We start from the raw sequence: 23,252 nt of genomic DNA on the forward strand, positions 1-23,252 counted from the left end.
TCATAACAACGGGGGCTTGACGATTGAAGTGTTTCTATATGCGCTTATGCCGTAATAATACGCAGTCTTCAAAAAGTAATTTATTTTATGTTCCAAAAGATGTACGCGATAGGAGAATATTATTGGTTTTACAATGATGTGTTTTTTTGTTTTAGAAAAACGTTTTTCGGTCAATAAAATAAATAGGAATACCCTGCATTTATGCAACCCTCTGAAGCCTTCGCGTCACTCTTGTATCGCTTAAACAATTTCGAGGATAGACTACAAAAATAATAATGAGAAACAACGATACGTACGTAACGTAACACGTCCTTTATTTTTAAAGAAAAAGAAACAACTTAATTTCAAATAAATTCACTGAACCTCAAATCAATTAAAATAATGATTTTGAGCGCTTACGTAAAAAAAGCATGTTTAATTTAATATCACAACAACTTTTATTCATTAATTCATACTTGAATAACCTTCTCAATTATCAAATACCCTATCTAGCCAAAGTGTGTGTTTACTAATAACTTATAGTCAAGTATAAATTATTATTACCTTAAACGTATAAAGAGAGGGTATTCTTTAAAAATTAAAATTAAAACAAATTCTAAGGTAAATTTACATTTTATTATGTTTTTACTGAGATACAATTACACTAATAATGCTATTCAATTTTTAATAAAATCTATGATAAACAAATCATAAGTTTAACTACGTAAAGTAGTAGACATTAAATTAAACGTTCAAACAACAGCGTTCATTTTGTTAAACTTAAATTAACAAGTTTACATTTCCAATTTGTTTGGTCTAATCAGAGTAAAGCCCAAGGGATGATTCTCTAATTGACAAAGCGATGCAGTATTATACTATAGATTCCTTAAATAATGTTTCTATATGATTTAGTACTATATATTTATAATATATTTGCGTGTGTGTGTGCGTACACGTGTACAGATTTTTTACAGCCCGAATTGAATTCCAATTTTTTATTTTATTTAAAATAATAATACATTAATTAATTCATTTAAAAAGAATCTTAAATTATCTTTTTATTTTAAAAGTTTTAGATTAAAATATTTTTAAATGGAATCTTTATGCCCTATACAATATTCCCCTTTATTATCTTTAAAAAAGAATCGAATTAGGTTGATTTTACAGCCTTACAGGATAGGACCATTATTTTAGTAGAGTGTAAACACAAAATGATATTAGCACCGAACACCTTTATAAAAAAAAATATAATGGAAATAAATCGCTTGATTATTGTACCTTCCACCCTCAAAAATATCTTATTTGAACATATGCTACTTATTGGAACTAATACGTATACTAGTTGTAACTTTTAGAATACATTTTTTAAGTATTTTTATAACAATGATTATTATTATTCACTTTGTCCTTTGACCGTATAAATTAATATGAATGATCAAAGATTATTTTAAAACATTAACAAAACATTATTTTGATACATACCAACTGATAAAAAATTTTAAATTTTTTTACCTATATAATGTTTTACTCATATTCTTATATATGTCCACAGGGGCCTGGATGGAGTTATGAAACGGACCTTCCAGTGTGGGCAAACGTCGAATGGATGGAGCCGGAATAAACATGAATAATTATGAACCTATAACAACAACAGGGTGGACCATATGAGTCGATTGATCGATAAAAATGTTATTGAAAACTTCTATAAAACCACATTTATTTTTATTTTTTTGATCAACTGACTATATTTATTATATGATATTGCACCGGTCCCCCTCTGTATAATATATAAGTATTAATAAATAATAATTAAAATAAAATAATTACTATTATTCTTTATCGTGGATTTCGTAGTACTCGGAAGTAATTATAAAACATTTAAATTAAACAATGAGTACTCGCGGTTATTATTTTAATTTTTTTTTTTTTTTTTTTTTTTAATTGTAAATAATAACTGTCGCCTTACAAGAAAATCTTTACTCAATATTTGATAAAATGATAAACTATACATATTATTACAGTGGCGTGGCAAACTCAAATATTTTCAGAAACAAGTTTATTTTTCGATACTCACCCGTCAACCAACTATTAAAAAGTAGGTAACTAAAAAATATCTTTTTATGTGTTATTTTCCTAAATTCGTAAATATGAATTTAAATTATTTCCCGTTCATCAAGTGACACCCACTATCCTCAAAACAATTGAGAGGCGGCTGCCTCTCCATTACCCCCATCGCCACGTCACTACTATTATATATAGGTACGATATACCAACACGATATCATAACATAATATTTTTTGTACGATAATTGTATGAGTAATAATATACTTCATCGACGATTGTTATACTATCTTTTACGATCGTGTGTCATGTTTTTGTATATGTGTGTTTGCGTGTGTATGTGTGTATGAGTGTGTATTGTAGCGTGAGTGTGATTTTTCACCGACATTTGACATAAGAAAAAAAACTACAATAACTAGAAAACAGACTCGGAATTTTTGTGAGTTCTTAATATAATTCTTTATCGTAATTTTAGACTCTTCATTTTTTTTTCTTTCGAATACTTTATTAATTTTAAGATAAAAATATTATAATACTACAACTGATTGTTTATGAAAAAAAAGAAAAAAAACACTTCTTATTATCAATACTAATTAAGTCATTTATTATAAAAATATATAATTATACTATCCTACTATCGGGCTCTGTAACCGTTGTATTCGCTAAGACATTATGTTTTTGTGATTAGTTTTGTGTTGGTAGTTATGGTTTTATTATTGTTAGAGCTTATGTATCATTATTATTACTATTATTATTATTGTTAGTCAAATATAGACACTTATTACACTAGCATATACCTATAATAATGAATAATAATAATTATAATTTATAATTAATATCATTCTTAATATTATTATCATTATGTTTATTGTCATCATTATTATTATTATTATTATTATTATTATTATTATAATTATCATTATTATTATTAAGCATAGCGGTTGGCCTACACCGAGCAATAGCGCAGTGTTGTCCACATAAGGTGAACCGAAAAGCAGTTTTTTCGTAGTCATTTCCATGTAACACTTATATATGTGTCGTATTTAATATCTGTCGGATTGACCGACAGTCAGTGATTTCCATAATCCATAAATAGGATTAGTATTTGTTTTTATTTCAAACTATTGTAGTTATTATTTGTATAGTATGCTTAATAGAATATTAAACATTAAAAAAGAACAGCATTGTATTTCTGTTTTGTTTTTTTATTTCCTTATAATACATAATAATATACATGTGTGTTTGTTGTGTGACATTGTTATACGTCAACGTCATATACTATATTTATAAATACTATGCTTAGTATTTACACATTTTAATCAAAATTGTTTAAAAACACAATTTTATAAAAATTAAAATTAAAATATTGTACCTAATTATTATTAAAATAAATAATACGTTAAAGTTAGGATAAAAATGTTGCCATCAACCTTGAAACACGTTTATTTAACATTTTAACAAAAAAAAATAAAAGATTAATAAGAACAGCTTAATGAATTAAAACCCAGAGAAGTCTTCAAGCTGTGTAGTAGGTATAAGATATTTAGACTATAGAGTGAATTTTGTTATTGAGTAAGTTACTGTAAAAGAGAAGTTCATTTGGAATGCAATGATAAACGTTTTTATACGAAAATTGATTCTATATTTATATTTATATTAATATTAATATCGATAACACAATTTTATATTAGCAGAAAACTAGCTAAACAACAGCAAAATGCTTTAGTCCCTACGAATAATATCTTTTGTATTAAGAACAATCAAATAACTAAAATCATTGTTTTATTAAAATATCTAATTTTTTTTTAAATTTTAACTTTAAATGTTTATAAAAAAATTGTACCAATGTATATTATTTAATTACTATTAGTAGATATTTCTGATGATTAAATCTAAGTTTTAAATTTTTAATCTACATTTTTAGTTAAACCAAAAAAATCGTAAATTTTAAATTGCCTCAAATACTTTAAAATTAGCCAAAATATTTTTTAAATGACATTGTATAAAAAATTATTATTTCAATAACAATGAAATTTTTTAAGTTTGTACTTTATATTTTTTGAATAAAAACATAATAAAACGTATAATAATACGTTTGTTTATTTAATATGGTCAAAGCTTTAACTTAAGTTAGACACGAAAAAAATAATAAAACACGCCCATCATTGTAAAATCAATTAGTATCTACATTTATCATTCCGTTCAGAATTCAAAAAAGAAATAAAAATAAAAATTAAGAAGTTCACTTATACAAGACGTTTTTACTCATATTTATATTTGTGTATAGACGAGAAACGAGTTTAAAATAGCCACTGCATTGTGTTGTCTTAAACGTTCATAACTCATAATAATCATACGCTAAATAAAAATATAAAAATGTGAAATCACAATATTCAATAATAATTGGTTTCCGATATGATATCGCCAACATTTTAAATGAAAAATAAAATAATTGTTTATTTTTTTTTATTACAATAAAATTCGACTGTAAAAATCACAACCGTAAGTAATATTACCGATTACAATTCAAATTATTTTTTACTCAGAATAATAATAAGTACTATTTTAATTTAAATTGTTTATTATTTTTAAATACTAGTAAATATTTAGCTGTTTTTTCTAAAATTATAATAAGTAGGTACGGTTTGTGTTTACCGTATATAATAATAGGTATCTTCAATACTTATAAATATGGCGCAATCTTGAATTATATTAAAATTTAAAATAATTGATAATTAACGATATATATTGCTACATTATACATTAGTTATGTTATAAAAAGACCCTACTACAAAACATTTACTCAATAGTTCATATAATTTTCGATTTGAAAATTTATACCCATCAAATCTAATACTAAACGTACGTAAAAAGCATTGTAGTATAAAATATATATTTATAAACTATACAAGTTTTTTATAAGTATATACTATAATAATAATATACTATATCATAAATACTTAATAACGTGTAGTTTTGTTTATAAAAAACTAATAATATTGACTTTAAATTAATATAAATGTTGAATATTTAATTTCGTAGAAAACAATAAAACCAAAATGGCATTTATCTTAAGTTATTTAAAAAATATATTCTATGGTACACAACAGCTGCAGAACTGACGTACTGAATATATATATATACAAAAAAATATATATATACGTATACTGTATATTGGTATTGAATAAATAAATTTTATTTTTGTTTACTCGATATTGTAAAATAAATTTAAATTTAAATAGTATTATTTTTTGTCATATTGGATTATACCACATTGATTCATAAAAAAAAATGGAAATAATATATATGATGGGACAAAAAAAAAAACGAATATAATCATATTGTATACATAAAAAAGGTATAAGACGTATGGTTAAAAAAATACGGTTGAAAAATAAACTCTTTGCAAATATAGACTATCAAAGCATAATGTACAAAATCTTGGTTACACATAATTTCGACTAGACTTAGAATATGAAATTCGTAAGAATAAAAATAAACTCATTGTTCTGTTCTAAATTTTCGACTATCCCTTCTGCGCCGTTTCTTGCGAGCATAATTCAACGACGTCATCATCTTCCTCGTTGGCCGACAGCAGCCGTGATTGTTCGTCGTTTTTCACCTGGAAAAAACACGTGATCTCTTTTTGCCAAACTGGAATCTCTCTGGGGTGCACTGGATTTCCACCCGAGTATTTGTCTAAAACAAATAAAATAATAATACAATTTGTTCTAAAACAAGCAAAACCCTCGGTACCGACCACCATACGGCCGACCTATGGATTGTACGAAGTACGAATACTTTATATAACAATAATAATAACACGCCAAAAGCGTAAGAGTGCGATTACTTTTAGAAGTGGACGGTGACGACGACGATTTATGACCAGACGATGACGACACACTACAGCCACCAGCAACCGCCGCTTTACACGCAGCTATTTTAGGTATTCTCCCGGCGGAAACTTTAGGTGATAAAATGCATGGAAATAAAGAAAAATTTTGATTAAAAATACAATTATTCCGTAACATACAGTATCCTGCAAACATGTAGTATCCCGTAACATACATATTGTTTGCAAAAAGACTATGTTCGTTTAATGGGGCAACCCGTTTGCGAACTACTTATTATTTTTTCTAAACGGCCAACTGTTTTTCATGCCTATTGTATACAGACTAACAGCCTTTAGACTTTTAAAAAACTACAATTATTATAAAATTATAACCATTTTACTTATTTTGTTTTAAGAATAATTTATTACTCGTACAAAAAAGAGCAATAGAATTATTATAACATTTAAACTGAATTGGAGATACCTGTGATACTTATTATATAGTATTATGTTTATTTCATAAAATGTATCAATGGCAAGTATTAGTGAAGTTAAGATTATTTTAAAGTTTTTGACTATAGTTTTATTTTATATTGCTAACGAAAAAGAAAATCTGTAAAATATTAAATTAAATTGAAATATTACAAAAAATATTCCAGGTCCACGATCTACTTTTGAAATACTGACTAAAACATAACTTCCAACTTAAAAACTGTATTAATGGTGTATTTATAAAATCATATCAGCGTATACATTTTAAGTTCTAGGTATTTACCTCTATAATACATTACAACCGGCTATTTAAAAGATTTAGATACGGATTAACGACGTATACTTGATGAAATCTATAAGATTATAACTAATCAGTAAATTAAATTATAACTTTTAACTGTAGACATTATTGTTAATAAACAATACATACTTGCATTATCGTTAAAACGATCGAATTCATTTATATTTCATCGAGTACGTTAATATTTCCAAGTGTCATATTTTTTTAATCATGGAAAATTTGACAGTAGAGAACAAATTTAATAATGAAGTTATTGCTTATTATAAAAATAAAATTAAAGTAGTTATTTTTTACAATAGCAAAAAAATTGCACAAAGCATCGTATAATTAACAGAAGCCCTTATAAAGCATTATTTAGAAGTGAACCAAAATTAGGACTTTCTAGCAAAATTTACCTAATGACATCATCTTACAGTCAATTACAAGAAAAGAAGATTTTAATGAGTTAATTAATACCGAAGTAAGTAATGAAGGAAGTAGATATTCACGGAGAAGAAGATAGTGAAAATAAAACTAACGAAAATGATATATAATATATATGACTATTTAAAAGTGCAATTCTAAAATGTCTATCATAAACAATGTATCTTCGTGCGACATATATGTAAAATAAGAATAAATTCAAAAAGAAAAAATATAAGGACAGAAAAAACTGCAAAAATATTTATATACAAGCTAGCGATAAGCAATTAGTTATAATTAAAGTAAAAAGTTATGTTTTAGTCAGTATTCTAAAAGTAGATCATGGACCATTAGACTATTAGACACTTAAAATATTATTGATATAATTGTAGAAGAAAAAATAATTTTTACCAAATTGGTACGCAGTTTGACATTATAAACTTGTGGTTAAGCAGAAATAAATTACACAAAAATATAACAACTGATATACTGAGACATCTGAGACTCAATAATATCAATAATATCATTGAATATCATTGTATTGATTCCCGTGGAACTATATTAAGTTGCGAGCCATTATAGAAATATTTAATATTGTAGAACTACAACAAGATACAATATTATATAACTGAGTCAGTTGAGTTGTATTTTTGTATATATATTATTGTATTCATTATAAAATTTAAATATTTAGTGTCTATCTATTTATATTTATAGGATATGATGTAACTGGTGTTCGGCACAATGAATTTATCTGACGTATATAATATATATATATATATATATATAATGTCGTTAATTCCAAAAAACCATACTTAATATTATATTATTATATTGATATAAATATGCAATATTCATAGCATGTACATTGTACGGGCGCATGTAAATTCCACCGATTGCGACCTCTTAAGATCATTTTTCATGTAAATTCAACCGATTAGTTTTTAACTTAAAAAAAATGTTAAATCTACCGGTACAATTTTTTTACCTAAAAAAAAATGTAATTTTTTATTTTTATTTAGATATTTGGGATTCGCCTTTTTACATTTGTGATAAATTAATTAGTATTACAGTATAGGTATGATATAAAATTATTAAACACACAAAAACAATAGTAAGCAATAATAATAATAAGTTAGTTACAATAGATAATAGCCAATAGGTACATAATTTATGTACAGATTTCTTATTTATACATAATATAATATTTAGATATTTATATCATTCTTTTTACACAAATTAAAAATATATATATGATAATTAATAATGATCACTTAAGTTAGTTGAAAAAAAATTTAAATGAAATTAATAAACTCAGCGCAATAACAATTAAACAAGTAAGCAATAATAATAATAAAAATAATAAATTACAATAGATAATAGGTACGTAATTTATGTACAGATTTCTTATTTATACATAGGTAATATATTTAAAATTTAAATATTTATATCATTTTTTAAACAAATTTAAAAAATATGTAATAATTATTACTAGTTACTAGTTACTTATTTTACCATCGGTGGAGTTAATATGTTTTCAAGTCAAAAATACGTACCTAACCGGTAAAATTTACATTTTTTTTTCAGATAAAAAAACGTACCGGTGGAAATTTACATGTTTTAAATTCAATCCGAAAATTGACTATTTATAAATCGGTGGAATTTACAATCGCCACATTGTACATGTACATATATAATATATTATACGCCAATATTATCCATTCAGTTAAAAGAGAGTATACTGAACGGCAGACGAACACTCGTCGTGACGTCAATAAATCATTCCAACCACTACTATCACTACCTGTTCACACACCACGCCATCGAGCAACAATACATATTACAGTACATGACATACACACTACACAGCGACGACGGCGATTGTTACCGAAAGATTAATTAGGAGGTCCAGCAACGTAACGACAGTCAGTTAAAAAATGCGCAAACTGGTGTACCTACTCTTAAACTCAATGGATTATACCACCTAAATACAAGTGACATGTAAGAGGATGCTCCAGCGATCGGGTAATCATTAAAATCTTTTCCTGGACAACTAATCATTTTTTTTGAATAGCTAACGCATTGTATTTTAATTCAAGTTATTTTTAAAAGGATTCAATTTTATTTTTTATTAAATACTATTTCCAAATAATTTGAAAATTCTCGTGAAAAATATTATAATTTGATGATCATAATTTTGAAAACATTTTAAACATATTTTAGTACAAATTATTATTATTATTATTATTATTATTATTATTATTTCGTTTTTTTTTTACCACTGTCAACAAATATTTGAACTTTCCTACCCACTGTAACAAGAAATTGTGAAGTTCAAACTTTGACGACATTAGATAATCACATACTTAAAATAACAATTTTTTCAAAAGTTAATTTAAAAAATATTTTTCATAGAATCACGAAATATCCCACTTTCATTTTAATTATAATTTTCTATACACAATAACATTTTTGAAATATTTTAAGTTATTATTTGTTTTTTTTTTTTATATATTACATTATAAATGTTAAAAACAACTTTTATGCTAGGTCAGAAAGCTTGAAATTTAAACGAGATTTATAATTGGAAAATGTTCAGCTAAAAGTTGAGAAAGGCATTGCAACACATTGTTGAAATTGGAATCAATAGTTTATGACTTAAAAAACAAAAATTCAAGTTGCTTAAAATATACAAAAAATTTAATTTCACGATAAATTATCATTATAATTTTATGCCATTCATAAAATTGTTTAAGTAACGACTAACGACTGGGATATTATTTTCTCACTAAAATATAATTGTTTATACATTCTATCAATAAAAAATGCATTCAATGCTTACGTTTTATTTTTAGTTTTAATCAGACGCCATACTACAAATAAAACATCAAATTGGTTTTCAAAATCACAAACACTAATATTGTAACTGCACCGCATTTGAGAAAAAAATAATAGTTGAATCGTTATTATAAATTATGTCTGAGAAACATGATGCAGAAAAATGATTTTCCATTCGAATGGACTCCATTTTTATAGTTAGTAAATGATTTTGTATCGAAAGCATATTTTAAAATGATGCATTCGATTTTTCCAAGAACATTATAATATATTCATATTATGATATTATAATGGACCAAAAAAAATTGTAAATTTTATAAAATCCTTGTATACCGTGTACTTTAATACTTAATATATACACTACCGTATACTTGAACATGACATTAGATTAGGTATTGTAGTATTTATATGAATTCTTTTAGAAATATTTTTGGATATAATTTTTATATTAACTTCACGCACATTCTGTTTTTTTAATCTTACTAAATAGTATTTTTATTTTTATTTTATAAATTTGCAAACAATAACTTCATTGTAGACATCTCCTGGCTTTTAATTTGATTAAATATAATCAAAATAGTTGAAATTGTTTTTATTAACATTATCATTCAGTAATTTGTACAAACATTTTCCAAATTTAAAAATAGAAAGATATGAACTAAATGTAAATACTGCAGAACAACTATGTCTATATAGACTATAAACCAAGCTCTAACTCAATTCTCTGAAATATAAAATAATTAGAATGAAACAAAAATAAAAACAGATTAATACATATGTTATTTAAAAAAAGTATTTCATCATAATTATTCACATCAATTAGATAGGTACTTTTTTCAATTAATTAACTTAAAGTATAGTTTTATAAAGTTTTAAGTAATGAATAATTAAGAGATCTACAACTGTATTAGATAATTTAATATCTTTATTATTATAATAATTTATAGTTTTTCCTATTTTTTTTTTGTAGTTAAAAATTCACATAATTTTGAATTCTAACAAGTAAAGATTAAAAATGTAATACGTAATTTTATTCTTCAGAAGTTTTTCTTGTATTTTTCATAAAATGTCGAATAAAATGTCTAAAATATATAAGCATTGTTTTTTTCATAGGCTTTAGAATAAATTGTAATATTAGCAAAGTTGGATATTTATGATAAAAAAAGTTATAGGTAAATACTAATTTTTTTCTTTTAACAATTTTTGTTATTATATTATTGTTAATTAAATATTAATCACAGTGCTATTGACACTATTTGTTGTCATTTTGTAAATTAATATTTTTTATATTATCTTATATAATTTCAACATTTTTAGACAAATTTTAAACATATTTATACAACAAACCTATTCACACTATACTGTAGTATATCCATATACTAATTTACGTGCGCGGACAGAGCAATACATAGGGCTCTAAAATTGTTAGTAGGTACCCTCTGTAACTCCTACTACTTTAAATCAAAAAAATAAAAATACTTGTCAAAGCCAAATACGAAATGTAGTACCTACCTAGTAAACGTTAATTTTCTACCATTAAATATATTAAACTATAGCTATATTTCTTTTTAACACAAAGAAAATTGAACTCTTAATCATTACTAGCAATCAATCTTAATGTTTCAAAAGTAAAACAATCATCATTTAAACTTTGAAGACACTATTGCTAAATTAAAAAAACAAAAAAAAATCCGTCGGTATTGTAATTAACTTTGAAAAATTCGTTGTGATTTACGGATTAAACTTGTATTTGGTAATCAGCTACCTATACCTTAAATATATGGTTTTTTTTTTAATTGTTTCCTACATTTAATTTTTACCAATCATTTTTAGTTAAGCAGAAATAAATATTGCACAGTGCTATATATTAATTCTTTAGATCAAGCCACGTGTTAAGTATTTCCACAAATTTTTATAATATGATATTAGATATAATTAATTTTATCGTGTTAGAAACATAGTAATATATTATCTAAAATGTTCAAATAGTTCGTAAATTATAAAATATCCTTAGAAATAGATTGAAATGTCAATCTTGATTCAAAATCATTTTTTTGACTTAATGATTCGATTATTTATGAAGTGATTCAAATTTAACTCATCCATTACAATGGACCTACTAGTTAGTATTTAGCAAAGTAACTTGCCAGTTTTTTTTAGTACCTCAAAAAATAAATACATTTTTTTATAGAGTAGTTTCTTAAAAATCTTAAATGGTCATATGACTAATTTATGACAATATTTTATGAGTTGAATTGTTATATAAGATATTTAAATAATAATTTAGTATGTATAATATTATGTACCTACACATTATATTTAAAAGCTTTAGGAAGACGACGAAAAATTCAACAATCCAACTGCAATATCTTGGATATTTTAAGATCATTTAATTAAATTGAGAATCGTGTAGGTATTCGTATTTTACTCGCTATCGCACAATATTAGGTAGGAATTACCTAAATATTGTCAATTGAAAGGCAACTGATGTAAGAAATAAAAATAATATAAATGCCTAAACGTATAACAGTATATCAATGTAATAAGTAATAATTGATAGGTACTAGGTACCTACATAATTATACCAAAATAGAAAATTTAACATAAACTTTTGGGAATTCTGAAAAGTTTTTAAATTAATCTTAAGTTTTTGCTCAATTATATGACAAAATTAAATTATCCATACTTAATTGTATTGTTAAACAGCTTACATATTTCCCATACCAAATGTTTAATAAGCGATTCCATAAGAAAAGACTTGTCAAATGAATACAAAAAATATTTTTATCATGATTTATTCATCAAACGCACACGTAAAATATTATCTGATGTCATCTCCAAACGGTTGTACCTGACCAAGTAACCATTACTTCTAAGTTTAATTGTTTCGTGATATAGACGTTGTACTTGTACTGCGCAGTTTAGCATAATATTCTAACGAACAATTTTTATTGAATAAAATAGTAAAAAATATTGATAATTATTTACGGGTATCAAAAAAGTATCACGCTTAAAAACAGTACCTACCATGTTGAATAGGTATAATGTGTACACTATAATATAAATTTACAATTATAATATTATTATTTTGTTACGCCAAGCAAGTGCAATATATAGTTAAATTATACACGCGTCTTTATTTATTAAAATATCTGCAGGTTACTTACCCTTATAGCTCATCGATTGCTTGGTTCTGACCATGTTGAGACTTGAGAGACGGAGAAAAATATAAGGATCACTAATAAGATTGTAATAATTACCTATCGAATGTATAGTAGGCGTATAATTACGATTTAATACTGTTCATTAAATTATTGATAAACCGTCGAACGTCGGTCGAGTAACGAGTATGGTAGGTAGGTACTGTGCGTGTGGAACTGACGGCACGACATTAAATTACACATTAGTAAACCCGTGTCCCGTGCTGACGACATTGGTTTTAATCGGGATAAATTTAGTTAACGGCTGCTAACGATTTTCATTTAATACCGACATTATCAGATGTGAGTACGATATAGATTAACCGGGTAGTAAGTACCTGTACTACACAATTACACGACCAATATAGCTATAGGTATAATATGATATCATTGATATCATATAATTTTGGTATGTATGATATGAGTATACAACACAAAATAAAACTCTAGTCCAAAGTCCATTATCCAAGTACGACAACTATTTATTATATTACAAATTATTATTTTATACTTACTACTATTATATAATAATATATTGTCATGCACACGCACCTATTAACTATGTTGTCGTTATGGTTGCAGTTTTCTTAGACCTCACTAGATTTTTCATTTAACGAAATATTAAGGCAATTTAAAATTCTAAGACTTCAAAGTTAAAAAAGTATTTAAACAAACACATTTTCATAGAACCTACAAAAAAAATTATTAGTCTTCGCATTTATCAATATATATATATATATATATATACATACTAGGTACCCATTATTGATATCAAGCATTATTGCCTATCAATTTTTACGCGTAATTACGATACCTTACACAGAAAAACTACAGCTTCGCGTGACCCACAAAAAACTTACTGACGTCATGCACTTGAAAGGCTGGATAATGTTATATTATTTATTCAAATGGTACTCTTTTAGATATATTTGAATACTTAACCTAATTTCCAAACGACATAAACACGTTTGTAGTTTACACGTCTGTGTAAAATCAATATGATAATATAATATTATTTATTTTTGAGTATCAGTCGACTAACATAGTAGCATCAAGACTAATTTTAATAAAATATAGCTAAGCTTTAAATGAAAAAGGCGTGCATGATGCACTTTTTCGAACTATAATATTATTAACTAGTAAAACTAGTTAATAACCATTAAGACTAAGTTTTTGTCTAGATATTTAATTTTCGAGTCATCTTAATATCATAATTAATTAAAAAAAGGACTGAAATTTTTTTAGTTAATTTGAATAAATATGTTTGAATAAGTTAAAATAATTTTTCTTCACATTTATTGCACAGCAGTTAAAACTAAATAATTATCTAATTATATTTTTATTCAATCACTCTTTGTACACAATTAGTTAAAAATACAAATAATTAATTAGGTAATAATAAGAATAGGATGCACTTTTAACAAAATATTTAGTCACCTATTAAAAATAGATGTAATTTCACAATTATGTTATATGCATGTTACTCATGTGCAGGTAAAAAAAAAAATGATAATGAAAATAATTGACTTAATTTTGATTGAATGACGTCTATATTTTTCTATACATATTTATTATTCACTTTAACTTTTAAATATATTATTTGTTAGCTATTGACATACAACTTAATATTTGTATTAAGCTTATTACAACTTATTTTTTATATTATATTTAGATTATAGTTCAATTCTTATCATTAACACAACTTACTTATAGCCTGTAGGTGTCTACCTGATTCAAGTTAATTGTTTTCATTAACCTTTGTACATAACTATTGTCTATTAACCACTAACTACTCAATACTGTATATACTATTACATAATATTATCATGATTCGTGATTAATGGCGACATGTCAGTTTATAATTATTAATGGTTCACAGCTAACACAGAAAGGTATCAGCTAGTAGCTACCGTCAAAATCGTAATGTAAACAATACATTGTTCAAATATACGCATAGGATAGGTATATAATATATATATATTAGTATATTACGTATTGTATAGAAACCAGTTGAAATCGAGAACAAAATATTTAGTCCATTTTGGCATTTTCGTACTAGATATACTATGGGTGGGTGAACCGAATGCTAAATTTTTACTATACTTGTGTTTATGTTGAAAAAACAAATAAACGTAAATGCGTAATGAATAATAAATAATAATTCGTGACGAACCGTGTTGTACGCATTCTGATCGTTTGAAAAACCGCGCAATGTTAATTTTCGGAGCGCGCACAACGCCATTGGTCACATATGATGGCTATCTCCACGCCTATTGCGCTCTACACTATCGTCAACGATGAATAATTCATTGTTACGGTGAGCGGCACGATCCATACTGTTTACTCGTACCTTTATCAACAGTACTAACATGATAAATTGATAAATAACGTTTTGACTTTTGACATTCTTGTTACGAACTGCGTGTACTAATTAATTTGGTGTTCACTACAGTCGATATTTTATTTTATTTTTCATTGCTCGTTGAATAGTTTTATAAGTCCGATACCGTCGCAATCATTTGCCTCGTGTAGTCATTACGGAGATCGTTCGACGACGCTCGTGTGGTCTGTGAAACCGAAACGATCGCACGCCCCTGTGTACAGCAGACATTTTTAATCAACCGATAAACGCCGGCACAATGTGCGATTACAACGCAAAAGACTTGAGCGAGCCAGAGGACGGCAACATCAGAGACGATAACCCCGAGAACATTGACAAGTGTGCGTTAGATGAAATGAGTAATCAAGTGAGTGTTGTATAATAACCTCTTATTCTAACAGTAGATAATATTCATTTGACAATATTATTAAGTCATTATTTATTGACTATTGTTTGTATCATAATATTACTTTGTGTTCTAGTATATCTCACTATATATTTTTCTGATATTAAATCTCGTCAAGTATCTCCACTCAGGCGCTTAAAGTCTCAATGTTTAACATAGGCTGGAAGTAATTTGAGTGGACAACTAAACTATGATTAAGACGCTACCTATTTTTTTACATACTAAAATACAAAAATTGTTAATGGTAATTGATGTACATTTATATCTATCAAACATTTGCCACGTTTATTTATAGTATATGCTGCTATATCCAAAATCATCATAATATCTTTTATTTTCTCACAATAAAATGTTATGTATTAAAATAAAAAGAATTTATCATTTGAACAATACAGATAACAAAAGTTTACTTCTGATATTTTAATTTTATATTGGTACATTATGTATACATATTTGATATTTCACAATAATTATGAAAATAATTTAATACATTAACAATTTATGATACCGTCTCGCCATTATCAAATAATAACATATTACAATAATTATTATGTTGTAGGTATGTGTCAATGGATTTCAATTCACTGCTTATAATTTTTGTTTACAACTTTTGTTTACAAAATATCATATTTACCATATATTTATAATTTATATTATGACTACCTGCCATAATCTAAAAAAAGTTACATTACAATTTATTTATTTTCAAACTTCAAAACTTTTAAAATCAAATCAAATTCTTTATTGTTAAAAATATATATAAATCTCATTTTAATATACTTTTTTTGCTATTCATTAAATTCTATTAAATTCTTTATTTAAACCTGTGTTTTATATTTCTATTAATAATTTTTAGTAATGATTTAATAATTTATAACTTCTGATAAAACAATTATATATTTTAAACATTCATTGATATTACTTATGTACATTTAGATATAGAAATAACATTTTATATCTTAAAAGAAATAGAACAGGTTAAATTTTATAGTATGATCTTTGACAAGACAGATATTTAAAAAATATATCAAATGAGTTAACTTATTCATTATATTTATAATAAAAAAGTATATAACCATCAGTATTTATACAGAACATAAACTGTTGAAAAAATTGAAGAAGTTACTATTAAACAAAAAATAACTTATGAAACACTTTGTTCAACTGTAAATAATATAATGTTTGAACTTGGATTAAATATTAATAATTGTATAGGAATATACTAATAGTATCAACAACCAAAGGTGCAGTAAAAAAAGTTCAGGTTACTGCCAAAAAATGCACTGAAAACTAAATAGTCCATGCAATAACCATGCTTTAAACCATTTTTTTTTCAATTATTCATCAAGGGCCACATTAAAAAAAAAAATTACATATTATGATATAATACTTATAATTGTATTGCTATTATGAAACGGTTAGATTAGATTTTATTTATAAAGGAAAAAGAATTATATAATATTGAAAATTATATGAAAAATGTTATTGAACAAAAGTAAAACACAAAAATTAACCACCTTTGTGCGGGCCATCAAAAATTGCTTTGCGGGCCGCGGGTTGCCGACCCCTGCTTTAAACTTGTCATTGTCTAAATTTTCAACAGTTCAAAGTGTTTGTAACTATGTTGATACAATGAAAGAAATATTTAATTTTTAATATATCAGCAAAATATCATTACATAGAACATACTAAAAAATACACTTAAAGACCGCAATCATCTTATCAATAATTGTGATACTCGTTGGGCCGAAAAACATAATTGTATTTTATTGATTCAAAAATGTTTACCTTAATATATTATAAAACCATTGATAAATATACTAGAATGGAAGATATGACATATATAATTATGTATATTTTATTATTTTATTTTAAATAGATTAAGTAGCTTAGTATTATTAGAATCATAATGTTATATCCTAAATAAAAAGCAAATAATATAATATAAAATTGTACTAGGTAGGCTAGTAATAAATTTCATTATTGTGGCTTGGCGCGATGCGTTGGCTGCTACCAGTCGCAGAATGCGACTGAGAGTAAGTAACGACCACAGCTACTAGTTCCCGGATGGGTGACCACTCAGGATCATAGTGGTTAAAAACCTTGCCACACATACACGTGTTTGCTATCAACCGTAACAATCGTAAAATACAACCTATTGTACCAACCTTACCCCTTACCATAGTTCATAACCCCTACAAACAGCTAATGGCCCTAGTTGCCGGGCTTAAGTTCAATTAAAAAAAAAAATTTCATTACAAACAATTTTTACCAAGTAAAAATTTTCCTCAACATTTTTTATTATTTCTTATAAACTAAACATGCTTAATTTTTTTTCAAGTAATCTATAAACAATAAGTAATTCAATGTGTTGACAATTTTTTAGCATGATAGCACAACTCATTATTTATATTTTCTTTTTTTTTTTTGTCATACGTACATCTTTATTCAATATACGTAATTTTTTTTTACAGAAAAATTACAATTATATATTTGGTACCTATGCTTGAGCTTGACTGATTATTTATTTATATTTTATTTCAGATTCAAATTGTTCTTCAAGATATGAAAGATAAATTCCAAACTATGTCTGATCAAATATTGTTAAGAAATATCCTTTTTTTACTACGACTTTATAAAGAACTATATTGCTTAATTTTAATTTAGAGTTAACCTTTATAAAAATATTATGTTAAATTTTCTTTAACTGATAAATACTAGATGATATGGGTACGCGTATCGATGACTTGGAGAAGAATATATCTGACTTAATGGTCCACGCTGGTCTTGAAACTCCAGATAAATGATATTTAGAATACTATCGTATTACAAGAAATGAATAGGTCACTCTATGTTACAAGATTATATATTTATGTATATGTAAATTTACGACCTACGTAATTATTTGAAATATGATTAAAATTAAAACAAGGTAAACCTAAATAGATGATTGTTTATAAGTATCTCTAAGTATTATAATATATTATGTGTATTCTGTTTTTTTATGAACTATTATCAGCAGTTTTCTGCGATATTAATTAAGTTAAATAATAGATCTATATTCTATACCAATTTTTTACCTATACTTTATTCAGTGTATAAATGACTAGTCCAACAGATGAAATATATTGAAACTGCGTATTTATCCTCAATACTAGTACCACCTATACTACTCACTTGGGGCCTTCATTGGTCATCAAAAATAATCGATTGGCATTGGATAATCGTTGGTGGGGAGAAGGGTGTTGAGTACATTAGATATGCTTAATAAGCTATTTTTAAATTGAATAGATTACAGTACTTTATATGCTCTTTACATTTGTCATATTTATTTAACTTAAAATGACCAATTTTAAATACATTAAAGTTAAAAATAGCTCAAACCTGCAAACTTGTATTTTCAAGAAATTTTCAACTATCAATAAATATTACTTGTAGCTTATAATATTATATTAAATATAATGTACTTTTTACATGAATTAATAATTTATTCAAATTTAAAGCTTAATTTTTTTTTTTTTTCATACAAAGTCTGTTATACGCTTATTGTAAACATATATACTATAGCATAATTATTAATCATTAAAAGAAATAGTGAAACAATTAAATACCATCTACCTATATGTATTGGACAACTAATAATTTTTGCTTTTTTCTAAAACATATTTATTACCCATTTTACTGTTAAAACTAGTAATGTAACAATACATTTTTAAACATTTAAATTCTCTATGAAATTTACTTGAGATTAACCATAGTATTTTTTTTAAATTTTGTATTACATTTGTTACTGCTAAAAAATTCTTCAATATTTTTTCAATTTTAGAAGTGTAAGATTTGAGTTGAAATTAAAAAGTTATATTATTTTTGTTGAGTTAACTCCATAATGATTTTAGTTAAATTTTAAGAATTTTTATCAGTACTATAAACAAAAAATAAAAAATTTTAAAACAATAGTAAGTACTTAATCTTTGTAAAGTTTTCAAATGATATGAAAATTTAATCTTCAACACTGTACAATAACTAAGGATAATTTGAAAATTTTTAAAAGTAATTGGTATAGTTTTACTAATTAAAATAAGTCCCTATTAAACAAATACAGTGAGAATTTTTGATAACTATATTTACAACATATGTGGTTAAATCCAATACATAGGTATTTTAGTATAAGTAAATTAGCTAAAACAATTAATTTTTTTTTATAAATAATCTCTGCTTATATTTCTATTATTAGTGTTAACAAAATTATTTAATATTCAACAGTCATTATTTGAATAAACTATACGTAAAAATTAGAAAATTTGCACTTATTTTATTTGTAAAAATATGTCATGAAAGGTTTTACTAGATAAGTATTGTAAAAAAACTATAATTTCTATATTGTTTAATTTACATTATAGTTAATTATATGAGTAGTTAAAATTACACAATTTTATTTTGTATGCAAATAGTGTAGTTAAATATAATATTACAAAATGGAAGTTTTATGTTTTTAATGTAGTTTATAAAAAATAAATATTACTTTCAATTAAATTTTAAATGTATTATTAGTTTTAAAGAATCCTATAAGACAGAGTCTATAATATTTAGCTTTGTCATTTTCTTTATATATCTATATTATATGTATTTGTTACAATTGATTACAATTATATCTAACATATTAAATGTGAGCTTCGTCACATATTGATGAATACTTTCTACACGTTCTTATTTCATTTGTTATGACTTTTATATTTAAATGGAATACAAATGATACAATATTGATAATTTTATATTAGATATCATGGCTGGTATATAATTAATATGAATGACATTTTATACTAAAATAATTGTCAAATTTATTAAATAATTCACATAGTTCTAAAAAATGTCTTTCATTAGAAATTTTTGTTTTTCATTGCAACTTATAAAAGCTAATCCTTGTCTGGCTAAGTATAAAATAAAATATTTTATATATATATATATATAGCTGATTATAATGAGTATATTTTTTTATCCGATACAATGACTTTTGCAGTTTTGGAGTTAGAATATTTTTCTATCACTTAGTTTTTTCCAATTATTAAAACCATTTTTTTTTTTTTTTTTAATTTTTCTCAATGTATTTAAAAGTTATCAAATTATTTACATACAAAACAATTTATAGTCTTGGTGTAAAAATGAACGATTTTGTTAGGAGTGGCGGATACATAAAGGGGTCCCCCTTGGACTGTGTTTATATGTTATTTTTACATTATAATATTGGGCTGAGACTGCTGAGAGCCGATATTTTTATTTCATATCACTAATAATCACACAGAGCATTGTTTATGATAAAGGATGATAATTTACAGAAATTGCATATTATTTCCCGTGTCTTCTATTTATAACTGGGTGAGGTAAAAATTTGTTCTACGACCTTGTGAGTTCATATTTCTGTTTTTTTTGTTTTTTTTTCGTACATATTTTGCCAATTTTATCTTTTGTAACTTCTCATTTCTAAACCCTAGTTGATAGTTATGATTCTTCTTTGCCATACTTTTAAAATCGTGCACCATGATGTTATTATCAGCTTATTACCACCATAGGCCTTATAGTATTAGGTTCACAGATGTCTATATTATAATATAGACATCTGTGATTGGGTCTATGATCGCCACCGTCGTTGTTTTGAATTTTCGTCTATTTATCACAAACTAAGTTCTGGCCGTTATGCATATTATACCGATTGTACTATTTTTATTAATTTTCATTGCGATTATACTTTTTAATTATTGATTAATAACAAATGCAACACACCATTACCATTACTTGTTGCTTTTTGATTTATTTTCTCAATTTCTCATAATTTAAATGAAATGTAAAGTAAGATTTGGTCCAATTGACACGTTTAAAAAAAAAAAAAAAAGATCAAATGTTTGAAATACACCAAATTAGTTGTGAGTAGGTACAACAAATCTTAAAATATATTTATTAACCATGTACCTATTTAAAAACATATTTATATCGTAATTATTCCTGTATAGGAAATGATTTCATTATTGATGTCAATATTAATCTAATAACACAAAGTAGGTACTAAAGATAATACTTTACTACTTAAGAACATAAATTATAAATTATTTATTTTTGATATATATCATAATCAGTGTGTAGTGTTAAAAAACAATATTTTCGAATGTCCAAGTACTTAGTACCTACTTGTATTTACTATTTTTAACATTATATTTTGTTCACTTTTGTAAACAAATTGAACATTGGTAATATTGATAAGATTGATGAAATAAATGATTTTACAAAATACTCCATTTTCAAATATTATGATTTTCTTAAAGATTTTACTTATCCATTTTTTCCACATTCTAAATAAGGCAAACAAGAAAAACGTTTTTTAAGACCAAATAATTTTGAAAAATATTCTTAGCTCGAGTAGGTACTCAAATATAGTCTAGATTATTTTGTAAATACTGTGTAATATATTTAGTGTCAACATAGGGTGGTAGAAAAACATAATAACAATAATTTGTATCAAAAAAATTGTATACAATTTGCTATTGATTTTCAAAAAACTTGTTTAAATCTTGAAACTGTTATGGTGAATATTTTAGTTTCACAAAGAATAAAATAAATAAAAGAAAATTGGGAGTTTTTTAAACTTGTAGTAAAAATAGTTATATTTTTAGGGAGACAAAATATTGTGTTTAAAAGACAGAGATGACAGCAATATTATGACAGAATCCATTGTGAATGAATGCCATTTTAGTGAGATGTTATGATCCAGAATACAAAAAGCTAGTAATACTAAACTAGAAAATCACTTTAAATTCATAAGTTTTAAAGTTACACGAATGGTTTTACTTACTTAATAAGTATCGTGAAAAAAATATAATTTTTATTTTGTTCAATTTAAATTATAATTTATTATAAAAGTAGTTTAAATTACATAATTTTATTTTCTATACAAATAGTAAAATGCTATAAAAATGAAACAAAGTGTATTCAAAGTTAATTGAGTAAAGTGTCTTATTTACTAATTTTACCTTATAGTAAAACCTTGAACCTCAGATTTTACATTTTCTGGGAAAGAAATTCTCTGGTGCAAAATGTTTGCTACAAACTTTTCGAATTCTAGCTATGGGTGATTCAAGTTTAAGTTTTTCAATTAATTTTTCTTTTCGAATCTGCGGAGAATCTTAAGTTGGAAAAAAAATTTTATAGCTAAGTACTAATAAGATAAATAAACGTATAAACAGGATATTTATGCTAGTTAAAAAAATGTAGGGTAGCCAGGCCTGGATTAAGATCTACTGTGCCGTAGGCTATAAAAAGTTTGGTGCCTCTATTTTACTAACCCTTTGGCCTTTGTAAATATATATTGTATA

At 25.0% G+C, this 23,252-nt stretch overlaps 3 protein-coding genes across 5 annotated transcripts in view; 2 read left to right on the forward strand and 1 right to left on the reverse strand.

Annotated features, from left to right (window-relative positions):
- LOC112603744 (RNA pseudouridylate synthase domain-containing protein 2-like) overlaps positions 1-1,733 on the forward strand; it is a 397,666-nt gene extending 395,933 nt beyond the window's left edge. For all 3 annotated transcript variants that reach the window (XM_025352469.1, XM_025352470.1, XM_025352471.1), the window contains one exon: positions 1,532-1,733. In XM_025352469.1, the coding sequence (XP_025208254.1) occupies positions 1,532-1,600 (69 nt within the window). In that variant the 3' untranslated portion in view covers positions 1,601-1,733. The remainder of the gene's footprint in view (positions 1-1,531) is intronic.
- Positions 1,734-5,374: 3,641 nt separating this feature from the next.
- LOC112603759 (PCNA-associated factor-like) lies at positions 5,375-13,362 on the reverse strand. The gene is made up of 3 exons (XM_025352488.1): positions 13,073-13,362; positions 5,891-6,004; positions 5,375-5,739 (listed from the first exon to the last, which is right to left on the reverse strand). Exons 1-3 carry the CDS (start codon positions 13,104-13,106, stop codon positions 5,567-5,569), a joined length of 321 nt encoding a protein of 106 aa, XP_025208273.1. The 5' UTR covers positions 13,107-13,362; the 3' UTR covers positions 5,375-5,566.
- Positions 13,363-15,452: 2,090 nt separating this feature from the next.
- LOC112603743 (heat shock factor-binding protein 1) lies at positions 15,453-19,348 on the forward strand. Its single transcript, XM_025352468.1, has 3 exons — positions 15,453-15,852; positions 18,436-18,502; positions 18,610-19,348. Exons 1-3 carry the CDS (start codon positions 15,745-15,747, stop codon positions 18,696-18,698), a joined length of 264 nt encoding a protein of 87 aa, XP_025208253.1. The 5' UTR covers positions 15,453-15,744; the 3' UTR covers positions 18,699-19,348.
- Positions 19,349-23,252: the final 3,904 nt, after the last annotated feature.

Source organism: Melanaphis sacchari, unplaced genomic scaffold (genome assembly GCF_002803265.2).
Source record: "Melanaphis sacchari strain LSU unplaced genomic scaffold, SCAv2.0 Contig110_pilon_pilon, whole genome shotgun sequence".
Lineage (NCBI taxonomy): Eukaryota > Metazoa > Arthropoda > Insecta > Hemiptera > Aphididae > Melanaphis > Melanaphis sacchari.